This window comes from Poromitra crassiceps (genome assembly GCF_964638095.1).
Source record: "Poromitra crassiceps genome assembly, chromosome: 5".
NCBI lineage: Eukaryota > Metazoa > Chordata > Actinopteri > Beryciformes > Melamphaidae > Poromitra > Poromitra crassiceps.
Genome location: NC_139642.1, coordinates 53,073,155 through 53,097,038, shown reverse-complemented (window position 1 = coordinate 53,097,038; position 23,884 = coordinate 53,073,155). Strand labels below are relative to the sequence as shown.

General features: G+C 44.2%; 2 protein-coding genes across 8 annotated transcripts in view; one reads left to right on the top strand and one right to left on the bottom strand.

The window, feature by feature from the left end:
* The window catches only part of LOC310776911 (uncharacterized protein), a 26,075-nt gene extending 11,014 nt beyond the window's left edge, over nucleotides 1-15,061 (bottom strand). For 4 of the 7 annotated variants that reach the window (XM_083637117.1, XM_083637119.1, XM_083637123.1 and 1 more), the window contains exons 1-12: nucleotides 14,944-15,061; nucleotides 13,962-14,125; nucleotides 13,426-13,545; nucleotides 11,080-11,184; nucleotides 8,752-8,851; nucleotides 8,108-8,160; nucleotides 7,676-7,768; nucleotides 7,364-7,462; nucleotides 3,557-3,655; nucleotides 2,026-2,127; nucleotides 1,747-1,872; nucleotides 1,253-1,336 (exon numbers count right to left, since the gene is read on the bottom strand). In XM_083637117.1, the coding sequence (XP_083493243.1) occupies nucleotides 1,253-1,336; nucleotides 1,747-1,872; nucleotides 2,026-2,127; nucleotides 3,557-3,655; nucleotides 7,364-7,462; nucleotides 7,676-7,768; nucleotides 8,108-8,160; nucleotides 8,752-8,851; nucleotides 11,080-11,184; nucleotides 13,426-13,545; nucleotides 13,962-14,125; nucleotides 14,944-14,965 (1,167 nt within the window). In that variant the 5' untranslated portion in view covers nucleotides 14,966-15,061. Of the gene's footprint in view, nucleotides 1-1,252; nucleotides 1,337-1,746; nucleotides 1,875-2,025; nucleotides 2,128-3,556; nucleotides 3,656-7,363; nucleotides 7,463-7,675; nucleotides 7,769-8,107; nucleotides 8,161-8,751; nucleotides 8,852-11,079; nucleotides 11,187-13,425; nucleotides 13,546-13,961; nucleotides 14,126-14,943 lie in introns of all 7 variants that reach the window. The other 3 variants (XM_083637118.1, XM_083637120.1, XM_083637121.1) reach the window with 3 other exon arrangements.
* Nucleotides 15,062-16,201: 1,140 nt separating this feature from the next.
* On the top strand, nucleotides 16,202-23,639 carry tp53i13 (tumor protein p53 inducible protein 13). Its single transcript, XM_083637125.1, has 9 exons — nucleotides 16,202-16,499; nucleotides 17,061-17,135; nucleotides 17,487-17,522; nucleotides 17,999-18,057; nucleotides 18,261-18,339; nucleotides 19,003-19,131; nucleotides 19,321-19,545; nucleotides 19,701-20,745; nucleotides 22,454-23,639. Exons 1-9 carry the CDS (start codon nucleotides 16,377-16,379, stop codon nucleotides 22,558-22,560), a joined length of 1,878 nt encoding a protein of 625 aa, XP_083493251.1. The 5' UTR covers nucleotides 16,202-16,376; the 3' UTR covers nucleotides 22,561-23,639.
* The last annotated feature ends 245 nt before the right edge of the window (nucleotides 23,640-23,884 follow it).

Sequence of the window (23,884 nt, the reverse complement as noted above, 5' to 3'; positions counted from 1 at the left end):
GGTTCGATCTTGGTGGTCAGAGGTCAAAGTTCAAGGTCACTGTGACCCTCACGACTGTCCGTTCCATCAAGGAGGGAGGGCGGGGCTAGGTAAAGGGGGCCATAGCTAGGGATAGGGAGGCGGTAGGGAGTCGGGATTTGAGGGGTGGGTAGGGGGGCGTGGCTAAGGGATGTGGGTGGTGGGAGGAGTTGGGCGGGGGGGGGGGGCAGGGCTGGGGAAAAGGGGCCGCAGCTACGGATAGGAAGGTATAGAATAGAGCAAGTCCGGCCTGCCAATCAAATCAAATCCTTTTAGCAACTTTCTCACCAATCCCACAGTGGTTTCACTGCTTTTGAGATCTGCACTTAGTTTGCTTCTCTCTCTCTCTCTCTTTCTCTCTGTCCTCTCTATCTCTCTCTCTCCCTCTGTGGTTGTGTGTGTGTCTCTCTCGCTTTCTCTCTCTCTCTCTCTCTTTCTCTCTGTCTCTCTGTCCTCTCTCTCTCTCTCTCTCTGTCCCTCTGTGGTTGTGTGTGTCTCTCTCTCTTTCTCTCTCTCTCTCTCTCTTTCTCTCTGTCCTCTCTCTCTCTCTCTGTCCCTCTGTGGTTGTGTGTGTGCCTCTCTCTTTCTCTCTGTCTCTCTGGCCTCTCTCTATCTTGATGACAGCAAGCCTTCTGACAGTGTGGCCCCCTGAACAATATCGTCGAATAGCCCTGTTGTAGAGAGTTGTGATTCGAGGGGTGGGTTGGGGGAGTCACTAGGGGATGTGAGTGGTTGTAGGGGGCGTGATCACACTGTATATATTACCCCCAAAAAATACATTTTTGTGATTGTTTTTACAAAGCATTCACTAATCCGAATATTGAAGCAGTATAGTCAGCGTCTCTCCAGTCAAATCCAGCTGAGCTACAGTATGAGGTGATGTGGTGAGAGAGTGTGCTAAGACTATGAATTCTCTTACAGGTCCAGACAAGTACAGTAGCTATAGATATCCACTTTCTGCACACTGTTGGGAAATGTACCTTGTTCTTCACTGCTAACTCTACAGCCACATCATGAAATGGAACATGAGCGCATTTGTTTCGTAACTTCATGAAAAGCAAATCTGTGCTGAGAAATGGGATTTGACTCAGCATTCCCAGAATAAGTGAAATGCATTTCAATGTTCACATGATGAAGATGATCTCTCCTCTGACCTAAACACCTGCTGCCTGACTGAATTGAGAGACTTCCAACTTTCTGGAAGCAAAGATAAAGGTAAATAGGTGTAGCCTACTTTTTTCTCATCCTTATCCTTCTTCTCCTTCTTTTTCTTGTCCTTTTTCTTCTTGTCTTTGTCGCTGTCCGAAGCGCTAGAATCCTGTGTCAATAGAAAAGTGAGTTTTTAGTTTAATTGTGTGAGGATCAGATCCGTCACGGCATTCGTGAGCTGTCATTGGTCGGATTAACTGTCAGTCTTAAGCCATTACGTTACCGTCACATCATTCAGGAGCAGTCATTGGTTAGTTTAACTGTCAATCATAGCCACCTTTTTGAGTCATAGGCTAAGGATTTGCGCATGTCAGGGGTTTGGGCTGTTTACCATTGGCTGACCTGGCTAGAGGACGGCCGTTACCAAGCAAGCCGACGCCAATAAGCCCAAACCAAACCACATGGTCACGCTAGTTTCTGGTGGGCATTGAGTGGGGAAAAGAATGTGACCCTAGACCAAGTAGTACAACATGTATTTGCCACTATAGGTTTTATTTGACCATGATCAACATACAGTACCTTGTTTTTCTTCTTTGTCTTCTTTTTCTTCTTCTTTTTCTTCTTGTCATCTTCGCTGTCAGAGGAGGAGGATGAAGAGGAGGAGGATGAGGAGGAAGAGCTATCTGAAGAAGAGGAGCTGGAGGCCTGAGAACGAAGAACAAACCAACTTTTTAACAATGTAAACTTGCATCATTTTAATGTTACTTTATACAGAGCTGGAAAACATACATCAGACAGTCGACACCCACAGGTCTCAAACAATTGACACTATGGTGTTAAATATGTTTGGAATCATACCTTCTTCTTCTTTTTGGTCTTCTTTTTCTTCTTCTTCTTCTTCTTCTTCTTTTCATCCTCACTGTCTGAGGAGGAGCTGTCAGATGAGGAGGACCTGGAATCCTGAGAACGAAGAACAAACCAACTTTTTAACAAGTGATGTTTAGAACAAATTTCAATAATGGAGACTACCTTGCAGTCAACGCCCAGTTGTTATATCACATTATAAAACGGCTCTCTCAAATCAAGCAATCTGATTGGTTCACAGCCATTGTATAAATCCAATAACCCACTCCAATAACCCATGGCCATGGGTTATTGGTTGCCATGGCAACTCTCTTACTAAAAGTAGAAAAAAACAAATGGCGGAGACAGCTGTCAGATCCTTGTGAATCGATCTTCGCTTATAACTTTACTAATACTTCGCAGAAAATTATGTTTTGTACAAGAATAGACGCGGGCTAATGTCTTCTTTGCAAAAAAAAGGCTGTTAACCCCGCATTTAACCCCGTATTTAACCCCGTAACGTTAGCTGGTGTCAGGCTTTGCAGAAAGCACTCAGCTTCTCAGCAAGCGCTGAGAATGCAGCGCTGCGCTCGAGCTGCCTGTCGGGCTTTCCAGAAAGCTCTCAGCTTCTCAGCAAGCGCCAGGATTGGCCAATGTCAACTTCAGTCTCCAGAACGATCCAATCAAATCACCCGCATGTTCTTGCGGTCCCGCCTTACAGTAGTGTTTCAACTGACTCTATCAGAATACCATGCCAGTCGGACTTATAGTATTATTATTATTATATTATCATACTTGGAAACCGTTTTATAAAAGCAAAATAGCACTCGAGCTGCGTGGTGTTGTGGCATATATCGCGCTGATCAGCAGTTATCCCACTTGGCCTGCGCCTCGTGGGATAACAGCTGATCAGCGCAATATATTTGCCACAACACGCTCTCATGCTATATTGCTTAAGTGTATGCCCCTTTTCTTTGAGGTTGTACAGTATATCCCATTCATTGTTAGGCATGCACGCTTTCATTCACGCTCTCTCCCCATCCAATCACAGTCTTCCACGCTACCTTCTCTGGCAATAGCCAATCTATTCCTGCCTGCTGAGCCAATCACCTAACCGGCCAGTATATCAGAATCCATGTCTTACTATATGTGCTGCCTATGTGCTATGTGCTACGTGTCTCCCTCAGCTGCTGATCATCATTGCTGAAGCAGTTGTTTTCGCCCCACCTCCTCCCCTGACCACCACCAACGTCATGACTCCTGAAGAATTCCCTACGGGAGGATTTTCTATCCTATTCATCGCTGACGCCCTCCTCTCATCATCTCAGGAGGAGCGTCATAATATCATGGAGTCATACGCCAAAATTAATTGTTGTTTGTTGTATCATTAAAGCTTATCAAACTTTCTACTAGTCTCTCATTTATTGAATGTAAACTTGCATCATTTTAATGTTACTTTAAGAGCTGGAAAACATACATCAGACAGTCGACGCCCACAAGTCTCAAACAATTGACACTATGGTGTTAAATATGTTTGGAATCATACCTTCTTCTTCTTCTTTTTGGTCTTCTTTTTCTTCTTCTTCTTCTTCTTTTCATCCTCACTGTCTGAGGATGAGCTGTCAGATGAGGAGGAGCTGGAATCCTGGGACAGAAGAAGCATCAAAAGTAAATAATCAGTTATATGTTGATATTTATAAGTAAGAGTTTTTTTCTGCCTCTACCCTGCTGAGCTGGCTAGAGGCAGGGGGCTGGGCAGACTTATCGATACTCTCTGGAGTGTGCCTGCCTATGGGTGGGAAAGGGGTTCTTGGTGATGTCATCGGAACCCAAATCAGCCAATGGGGGCAGACCATGGACTGTATGAACAGACTCAACTGCAAAAGTAGGTTTCAACCCCTAGAGGGCACTGTCGCAGCACGGAAATTATACAGTGTGTACAATTCTAACAGTTTACTCTCAAATGTGGATATTTTGCCCAGAACCTTTCAGCAACACTACTCAAAAGCCAGATACATTGGTTTAAAGCAAAAAAAAATACATGTGTTTTAGGGTTTAGTTACCCTTAACACGTTGAGTGCCAATGACGAGATATCTCGGCTTACAGGATCCAACCGTTGAGTGCCAAAGACGAGATATCTCGGCTTAAAATTATTTATTTATTTTTTGACGGTGGGACATCGATCAACCCCTTTTACGTCTCCTATACCAATATTGGAGGAAGAGAATGTGTATAATCTATTTTACCGACCAGCTAAGTGGCGACAGTGCTCTCCTGACTAGAGGAAGGCAAGCAAAAAGCAGCCATTCTCATGAAAATGGATTTGGCGAAAACGCTTTCGTTTTCGCGCTGATTGCTGGCGATGCGGGATTGCAAATTTGCATAATAGATTACAGGTGGAACACACTTTGAAACACGCAGCATAAATATGACCAGAATCGCAAAAGCTTCTTCAAAGCTCTCAACCAAAACTCCAAGAAGCGAGCGAGTCCATCCAGACTTCCTCAAACAGCGGCCGCGCAGACAGGCAGCAGCAGCAGCAAAGCAGTGAGACTGGTGACAAGCTTGTGACACGGCCGCTGCAGCCAACAAGAACGCCCACGGAGGGAGGAGTTGGAAGCAGAGGGGGGTTTCCTGCTGTTATGGAGGAAATTACTGTTCAAAACTATTGTTTAGATGTCTGACGTCTTACTGATGCCAAAAATGAATGGTTAAAGTGACTGTTCTATCGAATTTCACAAAAAGCCGTTTATCTCTGAATAATTTTTCTGACGCTGAAACCATGCTGTATTCAACTGCTAATGCTTACATAACTACTAACTCTACAAACTAACTCTTTTAGACAGAGAAAGCACACATTCTATTAGTTCTTTTGAGATATTGTGTGTTCACAAAATCTTAGCAGAAAAGAATCCTCGGGTCTTAAAAGATGAGCCAGAATCCTCAAAAAAACCCTCTGGCACAACCTACCTACAGTAAAAAAAAAACGTCTGGCAGTGAATGTGTTAAAGTAAGTGTAAAATAAACCAGATGGCCGACAGTCATTGGTGGACAAAATAATTAAAATAGGAGCCAAAACACATCCTTGAGGCACACCTGTATTAATGATTTTAGAGGATGAAATGGCAGAGTTAAATCTCACTTGCTGACTGCACTCTGTCAGGAAATTGACAGAATGAGTTTGAGATTTACTCCGAGAGCCACCAGTTTGCTCACCAGCAGGTGAGATTGGATTGTATTGAATGCACTGCTAAAGACGACAAACACAATTTTGACCAGGCTCTGAGCCTGTGCCAGGTGCTCATAGATGTTAATAACCAGGCTCTGAGCCTGTTCCAGGTGCTCATAGATGTTAGTTACCAGGCTATGAGCCTGTTCCAGGTGTTCATAGATGTTAGTTACCAGGCTATGAGCTTGTTCCAGGTGTTCATAGATGTTAGTTACCAGGCTATGAGCTTGTTCCAGGTGTTCATAGATGTTAGTTACCAGGCTCTGAGCCTGTTCCAGGTGTTCATAGATGTTAGTTACCAGGCTATGAGCTTGTTCCAGGTGTTCATAGATGTTAGTTACCAGGCTATGAGCCTGTTCCAGGTGCTCATAGATGTTAATGACCAGGCTCTGATCCTGTTTCAGGTGCTCATAGATGTTAATGACCAGGCTATGAGCCTGTTCCAGGTGCTCATAGATGTTAGTTACCAGGCTCTGATCCTGTTTCAGGTGCTCATAGATGTTAGTGACCAGGCTATGAGCCTGTTCCAGGTGCTCATAGATGTTAGTGACCAGGCTATGAGCCTGTTCCAGGTGCTCATAGATGTTAGTGACCAGGCTATGAGCCTGTTCCAGGTGCTCATAGATGTTAGTTACCAGGCTATGAGCCTGTTCCAGGTGCTCATAGATGTTAATGACCAGGCTCTGATCCTGTTTCAGGTGTTCATAGATGTTAATGACCAGGCTCTGAGCCTGTTCCAGGTGTTCATAGATGTTAATGACCAGGCTCTGATCCTGTTTCAGGTGTTCATAGATGTTAATGACCAGGCTCTGATCCTGTTTCAGGTGTTCATAGATGTTAATGACCAGGCTCTGAGCCTGTTCCAGGTGTTCATAGATGTTAGTTACCAGGCTATGAGCCTGTTCCAGGTGCTCATAGATGTTAATGACCAGGCTATGAGCCTGTTCCAGGTGCTCATAGATGTTAATGACCAGGCTATGAGCCTGTTCCAGGTGCTCATAGATGTTAATGACCAGGCTCTGATCCTGTTCCAGGTGCTCATAGATGTTAGTGCCCAGGCTCTGAGCCTGTTCCAGGTGTTCATAGATGTTAGTGACCAGGCTATGAGCCTGTTTCAGGTGTTCATAGATGTTAGTGACCAGGCTATGAGCCTGTTCCAGGTGCTCATAGATGTTAGTGACCAGGCTCTGAGCCTGTTCCAGGTGCTCATAGATGTTAGTGACCAGGCTCTGAGCCTGTTCCAGGTGCTCATAGATGTTAGTGACCAGGCTCTGAGCCTGTTCCAGGTGCTCATAGATGTTAGTGACCAGGCTATGAGCCTGTTCCAGGTGTTCATAGATGTTAGTGACCAGGCTCTGATCCTGTTTCAGGTGTTCATAGATGTTAGTGACCAGGCTATGAGCTTGTTCCAGGTGCTCATATATGTTAGTGACCAGGCTCTGAGCCTGTTCCAGGTGTTCATAGATGTTAGTGACCAGGCTCTGAGCCTGTTCCAGGTGCTCATACATGTCATTGGTCAAAGTCAGCAGCGCATCTTCAACGCCTCTCTTTGCACATTAGGCAAACCAGCAACTAGCACTAATAAAGAAAAAAAAACATCGCATGGATGCATAACTGGGACGTATCCTCAGTGATGTACCCTGGGGTCATAGGATGTTTCGGGTCTCGCAACATCATACACCCTCGCCCAGGTGACCCAGCCGGGGCTGGCCAAGCCCCAACTTACGTCCCAGTAGCTACCCACGGTCAGCCCTATAGGGAGGGTCGAAGGTGGTCATGCGGTCAGGGCCACTCAATCCGCTGCTCCGGAACTACTCTGCCGGGACCGGGGGAGGGGGAGGGCTCTGGTACGTAGAGGGACCGGGCTCTGTGGGTTGCCACCCGGCCGGGTTCCTCCCTCGTCTAACCAGGTCTATGACCTGTGCGCTGCACCAGACTCCCCCACACATACCCTTCCGCTGCGCTACCCGGGCGCCCACCTATGAATAATTAACGGACTCAGTACAGCCCATTTGCACCATGTGCAAATGGGCACATGGTGCCCCCAAACCCACCTTGCACCATGTGTTTAGACCATGGTGCTATGATTGTCAAAATATGGTCCTACATGTTTGGAATCATACCTTTTTCTTCTTCTTCTTCTTCGTTTTCTTCTTTTTCTTCTTCTTCTTTTCATCCTCACTGTCTGAGGAGGAGCTGTCGGATGAGGAGGAGCTGGAATCCTGGGACAGAAGCAAGTAGCAACAGAGAAGTAAACATTCAGTTGTTTGTAATGGTTTCCGAGTTATTACGATTAAGGAATGCAGTTTATATATTAATAATTCAGTGTTATGACAAGTATGATTTTTGGGGGGGATATGTGCAAGTCCCACAACTAAACAGACTGACGATCACAGTTGTGCATTTGCTGTAGATTGTAGACATGTTTGGCATACCTCCTTCTTCTTCTTCTTCTTCTTGTCCTTCTTCTTCTTGTCTTTCTTCTTCTGCTTTTTCTTCTTGTCATCTGCATCTGATGAGATGGACTTCTGAAGTAGACAAAAAGGAAAAAAGGGGGAAAAACATTAATTTGGAGAAAACCTATATTTCCTTGCCCGATGTTCAGCAGACAAACAAGTAAGCAACCATGAAATGGCACATATCAACACACACACACACACACACATACACACACACACACACACACACACACACACACACACACCACACACACACACTCAAAAACACTTGAATTCCTCGATCATCATCAACATTACAAGCAACCAAAAGTAAAGTCACAGAGTCAAAATTCATGTTCTTCTGTTTCTTCATACTGCATCTCCTTAATGATGAGGTCAATAGAAACCATATGGTTGACTTTGTCTCACCTCGCTTACTTTTATGCCTTCTGTAGATATTGGTTCCATCTCGCCATCTGGACCTACAAACAAATATTATGTCTGATTTAATGAATGGAGGAATACTTTCATTGCTAGGATAAAAAAAAAAACACAAAAACATGTTCTGGTTGTCACATTGTCACTGTAAATGTATGTCTGGTTCAGATGTCATATCATTAAGAATAATGATTTAATGTTCCATTGGACAATCATGCAGTTTTGAATTTAAACACTGTGATTTGAATATTGTTAATTCACGGCCTCTGCATGAATTAACAATGAATTAAGTGTGAGGAATGAGGTAGGGAACAGTAGTGATATACTAATCTAAGATGTAACACAGACCTTTACATCCAGTATCCAGTGAATCGAATGAATGTTTCGTTTAAAAGAAGAACAGACAAGATGAATTGAAAACTTCTTACAAGGAAACATAGAAATCCCTGTTGATTTGATGCAAATGTTAAGCTGCTGCCGTTTGAGCCAACATACTTTGCAAACCACATCACTTGGAGTGGGAATACTCAACCGACAGCACGCTGCCTGTAACTGTGAATGCAACATAACACATACAAGAGACTCACATTGCTCTTTCTCTAAAAAGACCTCAATTGGGAAATGGCTGGACTTACCAGAGTGAGATATGACCACACTGTCCCACACATACTCCTCCTCCTCCTCATCCTTTTGCTTGGTCTTCTTATCCTTTTTCTTCTTCTTTTTCTTCTCATCCTGCAAGCGAATGTTGAAGAACAACTTTCATCACTCTAGTTCAGCAGTGAAACAGGCAAACTCAAACACTGATTGACACAGTGAAATAAGACCAAAGCTTATTGGTGCAGAACGAGGCTGTGAGTTTTCGAATTTTTTTATTCCTCTGTGTTTGTTTATCAAGCGTGTTTGGCACAGTAATGTCTTTGAGCAATCTGCATATAATTATTTAAAATATATGTAATAAAGATAAAGCCATCAGAAAAAGCCCCCCCCCCCCCCCCCGTTTTCAATGCCTTTGGAAACTAACGTCCACACCCACTCTGGATATGCAGCCACAACTAACACACTTGAAACAACATGCCCGGGCAACACTGTGGGTATGAGGGATATTAGACACATTCAGTACTGGATGCACACATTATAGTGAGAATGCACATGTAGCAGAGTGATGTTGCTACACTAGATTATGAACAGGGACCCTTACTGTGAAATATAACAGCAGGGTATGCAGAGGTCTTTTATTTTGAAGGAACAGAGTTGATCAACACCTCCTGTTTTCATTTTGTTTTATTATTATTTTTATCTGCCAAATGAGTATTTTGTATGTATGTCATCCTTGAAATAAGATCGGGTGACATCCTTGTCATCCTTGAAATAAACACAACGTCGAATAACCCCCGCTACACACACATACACATACACGCGTTTGCCTGAAGGTTTGTGACGCTAAATAAAGCCAAGTAGATCACAGATAAATGTTTAACCCGAGTGTTTGAGTCTCTCACTTCTTGTAATAGATAGGCGTTTGAACGGTTATACCTTTCAAACACCTGGTCCATGAACAGGTCAAGCCTATACTGTTAGGTGTTTAAAGGGAGTGGACCAGTGGGTGGGGAACATGTTTGTAGAATACACAAGGTTTCTTTGCAGTTACTCGCTCATCAAAAGCTTGCAAGAGCCGAGCCACTTGCTTTTCCTGAGTTTCCAGAATTGCCACCCACACCACAGGAGACGGGCAGGAAGTATGTAGGAAGTAGGAAATAGGAAGGGTGAGTATGTTTGGTGACATCTTACTGCATATCATTCAGATCAAATGGCATCACTTCATCATGTTATAGCAGTTATTTGGATCAAAGTGTTATCAAGACTAGACTAAAAAAGAGAAGGGAGTGGATGATTGATTGATTGATTGATTGATTGATTGATTGATTGATTGATTGATTGATTGATTGGTTGGTTGATTGATTAGTTGATTGATGCTGCTGCTGTTGGGTTTATTTGTGCGCTCTTTGCTTTGGAGGTCTTGCAAAGCGTAAGCAGTTGATAAAGCAGCTGACAAAGCAGCCCATGGAGAGGGGCTGCTGTGAGTGTGCTGATCTCCAAACTTGCCAAAGACTACAATGAATGCCCCATTGTTAGCTTGCTAAATATAGCCAAAACTCAACAGCGAATGCAGATTTCATATTTCACTTCAGAGACTGCATTGTCTGACAAAATCAAATATCCTCGCCTGAGGCAGCGGCATAGTTAGAGAGGGCCTACCGATCTCTTATGAGCTGCTGTGAAATGGTTTGCGCTTACGGCAAGGGAGCTAATTTAGCGGTGCCACGGGAAAAACGTCCTCCGGATTACAACACACACGCCTGATTGTTGGCAGAGTGCAGAGCAGTCGTGCTCCGTGAACCAATCAGATCTACAGTCTCTCTAATTGCTTCATTTGGGGGATATTCTGGCTTCAAAGACAGAGACTTCCTGAGAGCTGAGCACATGACAAAAGAGTTGTCTTCTATTTCGGATATGGGGGGAAAAACAACAACAGAGTGGTTACTAATGAAAGGCCTAATAGGGAGGATTTCCGTGGTATTGAAAAATATGTTTTTTTTGCAATGGGGGTTGTGCCCCTACAAAGCAAATGTTACTTTATACTTGAGTTGATTTTGTGATTTTGGTATACATGGGCCACAATTGCTATTTAAGCAAGCAGTATCCTACCTACCATTCTACCTGTATGAAGAATACATATAGGGGGACAATTACATTATGTTTTTCATCATTATAAAGCCACAGAACAGTAAAGAGGATATTAATGTGATGTGTGTAGTTCTTGTAGCTCTCAAAGTGCACCAGATTGATTCATTTTGACTTTCAAATGTACAAAATTTCTTCCGGGGGGGCATGCCCCCAGACCCCCACTGCAGTCCGGGATATTCTCATTGCGGGCTGAGCCCCCCTAAAAGTCTCTTTACCTCACTGTCACTGTCTGAAGAGCTGCTAGAGGAGGAGGACGAGGAGGAGGAGGAGGAGGAAGATGACGACGACGATGAAGATGAAGATGAAGAGGAGCTGGAATCCTGTCGAGAAAGAGGCGGGAAGTTATTGCTCAAGTTTGTGTAAATAGCGAGGAGGTGTATTTATTTGTACTCGCCTTTTGTGGGTGAAAGTGACAAATGAGAGAGTAAATGAATGAGTCATGACACGGAGTGCTGGTGCTGATGCTTTGTCACTATAGTAGTTTGACTGACACAAGATGGGAGGGGCTGGTCACGTGACTTTTCAACACACAAAAGAAAGTTTTACCACAAAGTTACACACACACACACACACCCGCGCACATGCACACACACACACACACACACACACACACACACACACACACACACACACACACACACACACACACACACTCACACACACACACACACACACACACACACACACAGTATATTTATGTATTTATTTATTTTCCAGCCAATTACATTTCTTGAGTTGATCTATGTTTTCCTCAACTGGGTGCCACTTCCAGTCCCAACTCTGCCCTGTTGGACTGGCTGTTGGTGTTCTTACAGGGTTCCCACTAATAATACATCAAATTCAACTTTCCACACGCAATTCCTTCAAATTCAAGGACCCAACAAGGCATAGTTTGAGACACTGATCAAGGTTAATTGCAATTATAACAGTGAGAATGTTTAGAATGAGAACTAGCAGGCTTTACAGAAGCTCACAAACAACAATTAAAGAGAGAGAGAGAGAGAGAGAGAGAGAGAGAGAGAGAGAGAGAGAGAGAGAGAGAGAGAGAGAGAGAGAGAGAGAGAGAGAGAGCGAGCCTTGAATGTGTGAACACTTCTCAACTGTGCTGTGATACAGTGATGGCAGAGAGGTGGTCTCTTGCCTTCTCTAACACAGACATAGCACAGACACACGTACGTGTACAGTTAACAGTAGGCAGCAGAACGTAGACTATTGACTCACATTAAGTTAAAAAACAAATCTAAAGAACTAAAATGTCTATTCTTGCACAATAAATGTAAGCACTTTCAATGACCCCGTGTCGATTTTCAAAAATGTTCATGGCCTTGATTCTTTTTCTCAAATTCACAAACTTTTGAAGGATTTCAAGGACCCGTGGGAACCGTGGGGGCCTTCTATCCTCCTCTCTGACCTGCACGAAGTCACCAGGCTGGATTTGTTTCTGGAATGCAGCCAGCCTCTGGGTGTGTGGCTTCCAATCACGAAAACACCCTCAAGTAACCATGGGGACCTACTGACTGTTTTGCACTGACTGTTTCTTAATCTGACTAGAGATGACGAGAGATTTGTCTTTTCTTTTGTGTACGTTCCTCCCCTGCAGCGCTTTCTGTTCCATCTTTATTAATGCATTTTAATTTCATTCATATTGTAATCATTAGAACAATTAAGCTCCAACTCAGCTTTGTCCTGCGACCACAGGCTTACTGTACAGTTCATTTGAAATGTTTGAAGTCTCATGATTGATTGTAAATGGTTGGCATGTGTGGTGACTGGTGAGCCAATCATTTTTCCATAGAGATGTTGTGAAATGCCTTTAAAAATAGATTTACTTGGTCAAACAAAGCGATTCAATTATATTTAGAATCAGGAGAGACCATATAACATTTCACTCAGGGAGGGGGGGGGGGAATCTTTTTTTTCTTTCTTTTTTTTACTTTTGTAGGTAGGGGGCCCCCCTGGGAGCTTCAGTGCCCAGGGGCCCCTGGGAGCTTCAGTGCCCAGGGGCCCCTGGGAGCTTCAGTGCCCAGAGGGCCCCTGCGGGTGCTGATCTGGCCCAGCCTTGCCTAAACCCAACAGGAAGTTAGCCATTTTGAATTTACTGTGCAATATTTTGGACGTTTGTTTTCGTCATTTCCATTTCGAACTCCTCCTAGTGGATTAATCGGATTTGCCTCAAACTTGCACAGCATGTGTGAGACCCTCACGATGAAAAGTTATCAAATGTTATCAGCGTTTTCGTTGAATGGCGTGGGCGTGGCAACGCGGTGAATATCGAAGTCACGCCATAACACACAAAGTTGCTGTAACTCGAATGCACGTTGTCCAATCTGCCTCAAACTTATCATGCTTGATACATGTCCAGGTATAAACACATCTAGCAGAATTGAGTCCAAAGGCGGACACTACAGCCCTTACATGTACAATAAGAACGATTGATGCCCTTTCCGCTGTTTTCGTTATTATTATTATTATTATGATTATTATTATGTATTACTGAATTACTTTGTTCTGCAAGTAGCAGCGCATGGGGAGTGATGAAGATCAGCTTTTCTGAGACATACCTTCTTCTTCTTCTTCTTCTTCTTCTTCTTCTTCTTTAGTTTCTTCTTCTTCTTCTCCTTCTTGCCTATCCCCTCATCCTCGCTGTCTGAGGACAGAGAGCTGTCAAATGAGTACAGCCCCTGATGAAAGACAACAAGACAAAAGAGGTATTATTTACGGTGACATTTACAGCCGTCACTATCTTGTCAAGCACAAACAAGGCCTGAGAGCTTTCTTGGAGGGTTCTTGTCACTCATACAATCTTGGCTTTTTAAAAATGCACAAATTTCAAGACAACAGATGATTATACCTTAAAAAGTCAAAATATTTTGTAAGAAATATAACCCATAATGTTCTTTACGTTTATGCAATTAATTATTTTGAAACTGTATTTCTTTCTCTCTCTCTCTCTCTCTCGCTCTCTCCAAGATGTTGTGGCTATCTCATTTTGGATTGAAATTCTTCACATATTAAAATGTATACCGGTATATGGTGTCATTCTTCACATATTAAAATGTGTATATGGTGTCATTCTTCCAATGGTTCTCCTGCTCACCTGTCTGCCTCCTGGCCCTGCAGGGCATTTGGGCTCACTCTTTTCTCCATCCAGCTTGCTCAGGTCAGCAGGCTGGTCTGCTGCAGCCACAGCTGCCGGCTGCACTCCACCTGTGAGGACCACAGGCTGGCCTCCATCTCCCCCTCCGCCCGCTCTGCCTGGAGCTACACACAAGATGTTTCAGAGCCTTGGTACACTGACACAACTATAACTCTAATCTGTAGGCTACTTTTCATTTGAAATAATACAATTTGTGAATTATTGAGCAGACGATCAAACTTTATAGACGATCTGCTGTTAAAAGCCTGTCTCTATCTTTGATGGAGTACAATTCAGTGATGCTACCAGACAGTGATGACATTCAGATCAGTGTAAGTATAGCCTCTCCGGATCCACATCAACATTGGTTGTATCATAGGCTATATGACTGAGGGAAAGGGGAAGACTGCACTTCCTTATTTTGTGACTTCCTTAGTGGACAGCCAGGTAGAAAAAACATACAGGTATCAAAAGTGTTAATGAATGGTTCGAAGTGCACGCCAGGCATTTCTCTGTCCTTTGCAATATAACCAGTGAATTGCTTAACTATTGCATGACAGAACAGCAGGAGGCTATGCCAAGGTGCCACACCCCTGACAGTAAAAATGGAAAAAGGCGCTATGGCTTTGTTATAGGCTATGTAAACATACAGTATCAACCATAGCAACCGTTTTAGTAAAAGCAATAATACATTGACCATTAATTTACTCTTCACAAATGCTGGCTCAGCCAATATACAGAACAGATGAGCCAAAATTGCATAATTTTTTTGAAAGTGCTGCAGTATGTACTGTCTTGAAACTATGCAAGTTGTTTGACCCCAGGAAGAATAGCTGCAGCTCTGCTGTAGCTAATGGGGATCTTAAATAAAGACAAAGACAAAGACAAAGTAGGCTATGGTTGACAAGTAGAAAGTGATATGGCCAAAGTCAAGACAGCAAACCTTTGGGTAGGCTGGACTCCATTCAGCTCCAGTCCACTCCTCACTTCAGGGACCCGGCTCTCATCTGACAGACTCCCACACCCACCTGTAGACCTGTAGACCAAGGTGTGAGGAGCCCTTCAGCTCTCAGAGTAGGAAATAAGGCCAATGTCAAGTCAAGCATAATACAAATTGAAACTTCCCCCTCACACATGTCAAAATAAAAGCTCTCATTGATGAACATACTCTTTTACATATAACAAAACAGCTCTGTCTACTTTACAGTTGTAAGCTTCACTTCACTTCGTATCGAATTGAATCATTCTATCGTATGTCCATATGAGTTTTGTTGTTCTGTACACCTAGCACTTGCTTCATATTTTCTTCACAAGAGTGACTAATTGAATGCTTTTATTTTGAAGGCTAAATCGTCAAAATTCTCGTGTCGTTCTGGCTAGTTGGACGCAACTGAAAATGGGTTGGTCTCCCTGTGTGCTCAACAGGTAAGGCCGCTTACTGCCTACACATTACAGCCTGTAGGCTACAGGTTTACTGCCTATATTCACTGACTGGCAGTGTAGGTTCAAGCATTTGCATTGGAATTGTCACAGCTGCAGGAAAAACAGGAAAAACAGAGGTAGCATGCAATTTCCTTCCATCTAACGTCACTCTACTCTACGAAATGCAATAATCCTATCATATTTTAGCCCCTGACTGGGCAGTGGGCACACACACCTTAAAATTAGAATGACATTTCTGAATGGACGGGCGAGACGATGGCTGAACATTTGGCGCCGCCGTGTGGACTTTCAGCGTTAAAACCTCCCTACAGCTCAGCATTTGGTATTTTGTCCCTTCTGAAATTCCGTAGCCCATAGCTGAGTCAAGTGCGTCAAATCAACCAGAGTAGCCAATGCAATATCGGGGGATTTATTTTACCTTCACATTAAAATAATCGAAATTACGACTTGAAACGAAAACATAATTAAAATGTGAGTTGTACTGCACCACAAAATGTCGTATATAAATGAGCTGTCGAATATTAGATCATCGTTTGGATCATATCTGAACAACAATAGATAATACAGATAGGGTAGCAAAGTTGTGTTCATCAGTTTTATTTTGAAAATAACAGGAAGTTACTGTTTATTAATGGCGACTCGCGAGCTTGACACTGGTTGTGTAGCCTACTTGCGTTACCACCTAATGGTTACCACAAATGCAGTCGTGTGTGTGATGTAGAGTAGACTACAACAACTAATGTTTGCGTACAGAAAGAAAACGGAGAGTGGAGTCGGTGACGCTCACGCCTCATAGCTCCCACGCAAATGAGGGTTTTTGAGACAATGAAAGGTGAGCGCTTTGTCTGCCGCTGTGCTGAGGACCAGAGGGAAGAGATGACCGCTGTGTCTGTTGTGTCTAACTCTAATCACACCTGAGTGCCTGTTGTCGTCATGCGGAGCCAAACCACCACGTCCCTGGGGCCGCGGACGGTGGCCCTGCTGGCCGCGCTGTGGGCCAGTCTGGGTCGCTGCAGAGGGACTGGGTCTCCGTGGCTGGGATGCGACAACGGGAAGGTAGGATTCATTTGACTAATGTTACGTTCTAAGACATTTGGGCTATTGTAGGCTACTGTACGCCGGTGATGCTCAACCCTTCTCATATCAAGGACCCCGAGTCACCCCAATGTAGTCCACATTATAGGGCCACCACCCCATTTTGTCTTTCTTCTGACCCAAATCTGAGAATATTTGTCATTGTCGCTGTCCGGTATGATTTTGTCCAGAATTACAGGACTATCTGTATTTTAGGTAGAGAGTAATATGATCAAAAGTCAAAACAGTCTTATTGTAAATGAAATAGATAGCCTTGATGCTGAAGTTTAATTAATCATCAATCTGCTGAGGACCAACTGGAACCTGGGTCCCCGAACCCTATGTTGAGAACCACTGCTGTATGCAATACATCAAAGGGCTGGCTGTCAAATCAATGTTGGCTAATAATAGATTCCTAATAATAGATTCCTGTGTGTGTGTGGGTGTGTGCGTGTGTGTGTGTGTGTGTGTGTGTGTGTGTGTGTGTGTGTGTGTGTGTGTGTGTGTGTGTGTGTGTGTGTGTGTGTGGTGTGTGTTTGACAGTTCTCACTGGAGAAGGACCTGCCTCAGGAAGCACTGTGGGTCTGTCCTGTGTCTTCTTGGCCCCGGTCCACTCAGGTAACCATGGATGCTTCATCCCACTGAATCATGTTTACACATCACCTTCAACTCTGATTTGCTGTCACCACTAGCTGCTGTTCTGTCAGGTGGCGGTGGGGCTTTACCACATACAGTAGGACTACACAAGTTGAAATATTAATTTAGACTTTAGAGTCTTGTTTATACTAATGGCAACTTTGCCGACATCATCCAAATTGTTCTGATGTGGTAAAACCCGTCCATCTGGCACTTCAAGTAAATCAAATATTCCAAAGTTGTTTCTAAAGAGTGACTATTTGTCGCAGGTTGTCTTCTGTGTTACCCAATGCTAACCGGTCTGTTCATGTGCCTCTGTCTCTCTGTCTGCAGAGACTTCCCAGTATCGACACAGTGTACGAGCCTGAGGTGAGTCAACACACACATTACTTCTAGTAACTGCTATCTTTATGGAGATTCTCACCACAACCTTTGACCCTGCAAACAGCAACATGATATGGCCGTTTCTCAAAATCACAACACAACGGAATAACATGCGATGCCACATCCGATTCCAAAGTTCGCAAAGTATTAATGAATGCATAAAACAAACCCAAAGGCTTTACTTCTTAATCCAGGGTGAGGAGAGGAACTACTGACTACCGCATTGAAACTGGCCTGGTCCCAGATTCGCTTTGAGTTAGGCTAACTGAAACAAACAGGCGGATTTGTTGCTTATTTGTTGCTTAGCTGGTTGATTCAACACAACAACAGCAAATAGGTGAAAACTCAACAGCCTGTAAGTTGTTATTTGTCTTGTGGATGTTTGACACTTGGGCATACAGTGTTGACCCAGATTCATCAGATAATCATTTTTGATTTGACCTGATTTGTTTTCACTACAGCCAGCCAGGCAGGTATGCTTGGATAAACGCATCTCCTACAGTCACACCATTCCCAACAGGTAAGGCTGTGTGTGAACACAGATGATACAGTAGGCTAGCCACATGTGGGGACCAACTAATTTATTATGTCTGTCTATTCATGGTGTCTGCACTTTGTAACAATGCAATACAATTTCAAGGGTGTGTGTGTGTGTGTGTGTGTGTGTGTGTGTGTGTGTGTGTGTGTGTGTGTGTGTGTGTGTGTGTGTGTGTGATGTTGCAGCGGAGCGTACAGACCAGTGACAGCGGAGAGTGGGGAGTACTTGTACTGTCCTCCTCAACGATGGCTCCATAACCTGCATGTAAGTCACAAACAGGCGACAACCAATAACACCGCCCCCCTCTGCCCTAGCCCCGCCCCTCTGCCCTTCCCATCATATAGAACCTATAATTAGACAACATTCTAAGTGACATGAGTGACAGTGTCTTTGTGTATTGAGGGTGTGTAGAATGCAGATAATGATGGTGACTTGTGTGTATGTGTTAGAGAGGTGCGTCATAGTCGACTAATCGTTCATCTGTGGTGGTTTTAGGAATAAACAATATAAATAAATTGAACATAAGTTTGTTTGAACAATAATTTTCTACATGCTGTAATGTTGTGTTAATGTTCTAATGTATTTAGAGAGGGAAAGACGTCTATGTTGTTACTGCAGTCAAACAGTCTCCAGCTCAGACAAGTTGCTGGGGTTTAGCGGCTCATTTGTAAACAGCCTCTCAGAGCCAATCAGGACTCTGCTATTTTCACATCCCTCCAAGTTGGTCCCACCTACATTAGTTAACCCTAATGGCTGTTTTTGAGACCTTTTTAATGAGAATTGATCATTTTTAAATGATGCAAAAATATATGATATATCTCCCGTGACCTGTTGACTAGTCGACTGTTTGGGAGTAGTCGATGAGGACTAAAATGCAGTAGTCGTGAATGTCCTAGTAAAGTATGTGTCTTTGTGTGCATTTTCCAGCATGGAGCCACCGTACTGCTGTACCACCCCTGCGCTCCTCTCCGTGAGCGCCTCCTGCTGTCCGTCCTGGCCCGGTCCTGTCTGTCGGACTACATCCTGACCCCACACCCAGAGCTCAGAGAACACACGGTGAGACCCACACTGAGACAGCTGGCTTACCTGGTTTTGTGGTTGCTTTGGGAATCTAATCTAGTCTCATATCAAGATATCCATATAATATCCATATATTGCCCATGGGTTAGGGTTAATGCCATAATGCGAGGTGTTTTAGCAAAAAGACGAGTTTTCAGCATGTTCACTGGTCACGTCTTTGTTCAGCCGGTAGCCTTGGTATCCTGGGGTCGAACTTTGGAGCTGTCCACCGTGGCCACTGCAGACGTCTGTGATTGGCTGGAGACGACCACCATCGCAGGGAGCAAGCGTGGTGACGTGAGACAGACCAGGAAGTACAACCTCCTGTTGACTTGGCCAGCAGAGCAGCACCCGTCTGGAGAGCGAGAGCCGCAACGCACCGCCATCGAGAAGCGCTCCCCAAAGACACGGGTGTGGAGACTCTGCTGATGAATTATTAGTAATGTAACATGTAACATGGAGTAACATGCTCTATAACATAAAAGCACTGGAGTGGCATTTTCAATGCTGTTCTAGATGTTTCCAGGTGATGCTGTATTGAATAGCTCTCATTTCAATCCACTCAGGGGTCCGTGAGGCGATGCTGTGAGCGGACCCTCTTTCCTCTCCTGGATGGAGGGATGGAGGCTGAAGATTCAAGGAGGGAGAAGAGAAGTGTGAACGAAATAACAACAAGGCAACACCGGCAGAGAAGAGCGGCCATTCAAGGAAAGCAAGCTGAGACGGAGAGAGCAAACACAACAGAACATGACTCAGAGGAGGTCCAGAAGTACGGCAACGTGTCTGAACGTGGCTCTCCTCCAGGGTCCGGGAGAGCACCTTCTGCTCTTCAGTCTGAGACTGAACCAACCAGGCGCATAACTCCTTTAGGGTCGGATGCATTGGAAGCCAAACTAGCACCACGGCCTGACCTCAAACTCCTAGACCCCTCACCCGGGACGAATGTTCTTGCCAATGGGGTTTCCAGTGAACGCACCCTTACCGCCAGGCCTGAAACTCCACGTTTAGACCAGGGACACGCAGCTCAGCCCTTCAGCAAGGGGGGAAACGCCATAGAAGAGAGGGAAGATGTATCTAAACGGAGAGAAAAAGACTCTGCTAAACACAACACGGCGGAGAAAGACTCTGATGAAGACCGAACACTCGGCAAGATGAAGGATAATGAAGTCGTAGATGTAAAAGAGCGAGAGGTGGAGCGTAAGCACACGCACAGCAAAAGTAAAAAGCCCGGCTTTGAGTCTGCATCCCAAACCCAACGTGATTCCCCTCACCAGGGCAATCAGAGACACCCCCAGACACCCCCCAGTTACCTGTCTAACACCCCCCATCCAGCCAGTTACTTGTCCAACACCCCCGACTGCGGAGACTGTGAGCCGGACAGACACTGCGACTGCCCCGAGGCCTCTGGGGCCCAGGGCCGAGCCGGCGTGCTGCGTCAGGGCATGCCCCGGACCCCCAGGACGGACGAGGCGGTGTGGGCCGCCGCGGCGCTGGGCTTCCTGTTGGTTCTGTTGGCGCTGTCGGTGCTCCACACGCGCCTGTACCGCCACTGGAAGACCGCGCCCAGCCTCTACTGGCACGACGCGCAGCAGGAATACGACACCGTGGCAGGTAGGTGGCGGCAGAGATCACGCCAGAGCCGAACCGTACGTAGGGAAAGACAACCCGGGTGCATTTGGGTCCACATTGCAATGGAATCTTCCCTTGATGTCTTCCTCTCAGTGAGCCCCCTAGTGACGAAACGTCTGACATACACCTAAACCCCTCTGGTTCTCTGTGTGGGAAGAAAGGAGAGGGGTCAACTTCAGGGTTCCTACGCAGGTGTGGAAAGTCTGTAAAAGTATTAAAAATTAGTTTGATCATTTCCAGGTCTTGACTCGTTTGGGAATTTGAAAAAAATGTCTGGAAAAGTATGGAAAATATTGTGGTTAAGGTCTAATACACACTCCACAGTTTTTGTTGATGTGAAGAATAATGTTCAAATAGATGGATGTTCTTATTAACCAGCTGCTTTTGCATGCATTATATCAAATACCTCCAAAATCACATGCCATCAAGAACCCTGCCACTCATCTCTCACATTCTAGTGGCTGTGAAGAACAGAGATAGCAGGGTGCAAGGTAGGGGTGTGCCGATTAATCGTTTTTTAGATGCATCGCGATGAGTCACGTGACGATTAAAATCGATTTACAATGTTCGATTATCGATTTGCAAAAAATTGCAAAAAAAAAAACGTTTTTTTTTTTTTTTTTTTTTGCAATTTTTTGCTTTATTGCAAAAAATACGGTATTTCGCCCGGAAAGCAGTTCCTTAACTGTAAAACGAGACCAAAACCGAAGTACTGGAAACTGGAATCACTGAAGAAAGCATGCAGGGTGGCTGTAACATGTGATGCGTGGACTTCAGTCGCAACTGAAGATAATGGAGGTACATTTGTTTGTTTACTTTAATTAATGGATACTGACAAATATACCTTGCTTAAAAAAAATCCTGTTTGGTGAAAAAGATGCATCGAAAATCGTGATTAATCGTAATAATCGTAATAATCGTTTAATAATCGAATCGTAGCACCCTTAAACGTAATCAAATCGAATCGTGAGGTGCCTAAGGTGGCACACCCCTAGTGCAAGGTGCCTAAATCATATCGAACAGCAGATAAAATCTTCCAAACAAATCAAGGTCTGGAAAAAGTATGGAATTTTCTGATTGAAAATGTGTAGGAACCCTGGAACTTAAATGCCCTCACTAATGTGTATAGGAAGGACGTCCAATACATTTACTCTCGGAAACAAAATTGAAAACGTTTTCTCCACCCAGTTTTACTCTCATGTAATAACTAAATTAAACTGCAGCTAAAATGGTTTAGTCTATCAATCAAATCCAGTTTCTATCATTTTGGAGACTCTCCCTCCCCTCGATTCAAGGAAGACAAATCCTTAGAAAGCATTTGATGTTGATCTGAATGCAGCCGAGCAGCACCAGGGCTGCTGGAGCTGACTCTGACCTCCCTGGAAGGAGCATGCAGAATGAGAATTTCCTCACAGGGATTAGTTCATTCAGGTAGACTCGCGGCACTGTTTGGAGCTCCCAATGTTTTTTTGTTTTATTCTAAATTAAAAAAATGACAACGATTCGAGCCCTCATGGGCAAGACTAATGTTGGGAGCTACCAACAGTCACAACTCTTCCTGAATCTAATGAAGCAACCTGTTTTGACTCAGCACCTGGAAAAGAGAGATGCATGCATATCATTTGATTTTGATTGAAGTGTGTGTTGTGTGTTGTGTGTGTGTGTGTGTGTGTGTGGTTGTGTGTTGTAGATGTGATCCGCCGGAGGCTGAGAATCACAAAGAGGAGACGGAAGAGGGGCAGAAGGCAGGAGTGTGTTCTCCTCCCCAGCTCCTCCAGCTCCGATGGGGACCAGTAGAACCAGTAGAACCAGTGCAAATATGAAGGAAGCCTCCCTTAAGGATCCCTGTGAATGAGCCGTCTCAAACGTGTGTAGAGGAGATGAAGAGTGGACTTCTTATCTCCAAAATATGAGCACTGTCTGTCTCTGAAATAGACAGTGCAACTTCTTATTAGGACAGCGTTCATAGGATTTTGTACAGTGACTATGTATCCCCTTATGGCATAGATTAGACCCGTCTTTCACCTGCTACAAGTGGGTGGGGCCACACAATTCATTCCATAATTGATATAATTGACATGACTAAAGTCAAATGCACGTGTTCACATGATGACATTTTACATCCCTCCCTACCAGACACTTTTTTATCATTTTATTTTTTATTTTTTACACATCTGAAAGCTGGGAACGTGAAGATTAATTTGAGATGCAGCTGAGCACTGTTACGTTTTTTCTAGTCATAGTTTTCTTTTTCTAGTCTAGTTTTTATAGTCCTGTCATAAACATTGTGTTTTGTTTTTTTCCCTCACCAGAATGTAGCCTAAATTTGAGGCGTTATTTAGCCCGACAAGCTAGTGAAGACATGGTTGGTGCCAATGGATGCCTAGGTTCTTCTAGTTTCATATGATACCAGTACCTTGACTCAAGCTGAGCCTGCTACAGCTTCTGAAAGACAGGAAGGTTGGCCGTTTAAGAGGTTTTAAAGTCTCCTCTGATTGGATGGGCCTAGGCAAGAAGTCAGTGGGATTAGGCCCAGCCAGGCCCACCCATAGCTACGCCCCTGCCTCCCACACAAGGGGAGAACATCGTGCTGGATAACCCTGAAATAAATAGCACATAGCAGCTACAGCATTATAACCTGTGGTCACAATAGATTCTGTCTCATGGGCTGTATTTGGTTAGTGTCGATTGTCTTTTCCCTGCCCATTCATGTGTGAAGGAAATGTAGAAAACAAGAAAACTTTGTTGACAATCCAAATGGAGCGTTGTACTTGGAACTGCCAGAACAGATGCAATCATCTCATACCAAATGCAGTTCAGATAGACACTGCCATATCTTTTCAACATTAACCCATTGATACCTGATGCAGCATTTGCGTGTATATCCCTCATTTGTGTGTGTATCCCTTTAAGACCTCGTCGCTCGGTTCACGGTCTTAAAGGGATACACACACAAATGCTGCATCAGGTATCAATGGGTTAATTGGATCTTTGGATCAAAACCCTAGACTCCAAATAGCAGGCATAGAAAGGCGCAAATTATAATAATATAATGACTAGCTGGATTTCTTATGTAAGTAGTATCCAAAGTATCATTTGCATTCCAAAACGCAGCTTCTTC

Coding starts and splice junctions, on each gene's coding strand:
- tp53i13 (XM_083637125.1), top strand. CDS start 16,377: ATGCGGAGCCAAACCACCACGTCCCTGGGGCCGCGGACGGTGGCCCTG. Junction 17,136..17,486: donor CTTGGCCCCGGTCCACTCAG/GTAACCATGGAT, acceptor CTCTGTCTGCAG/AGACTTCCCAGTATCGACAC. Junction 19,546..19,700: donor AGCGCTCCCCAAAGACACGG/GTGTGGAGACTC, acceptor CAATCCACTCAG/GGGTCCGTGAGGCGATGCTG.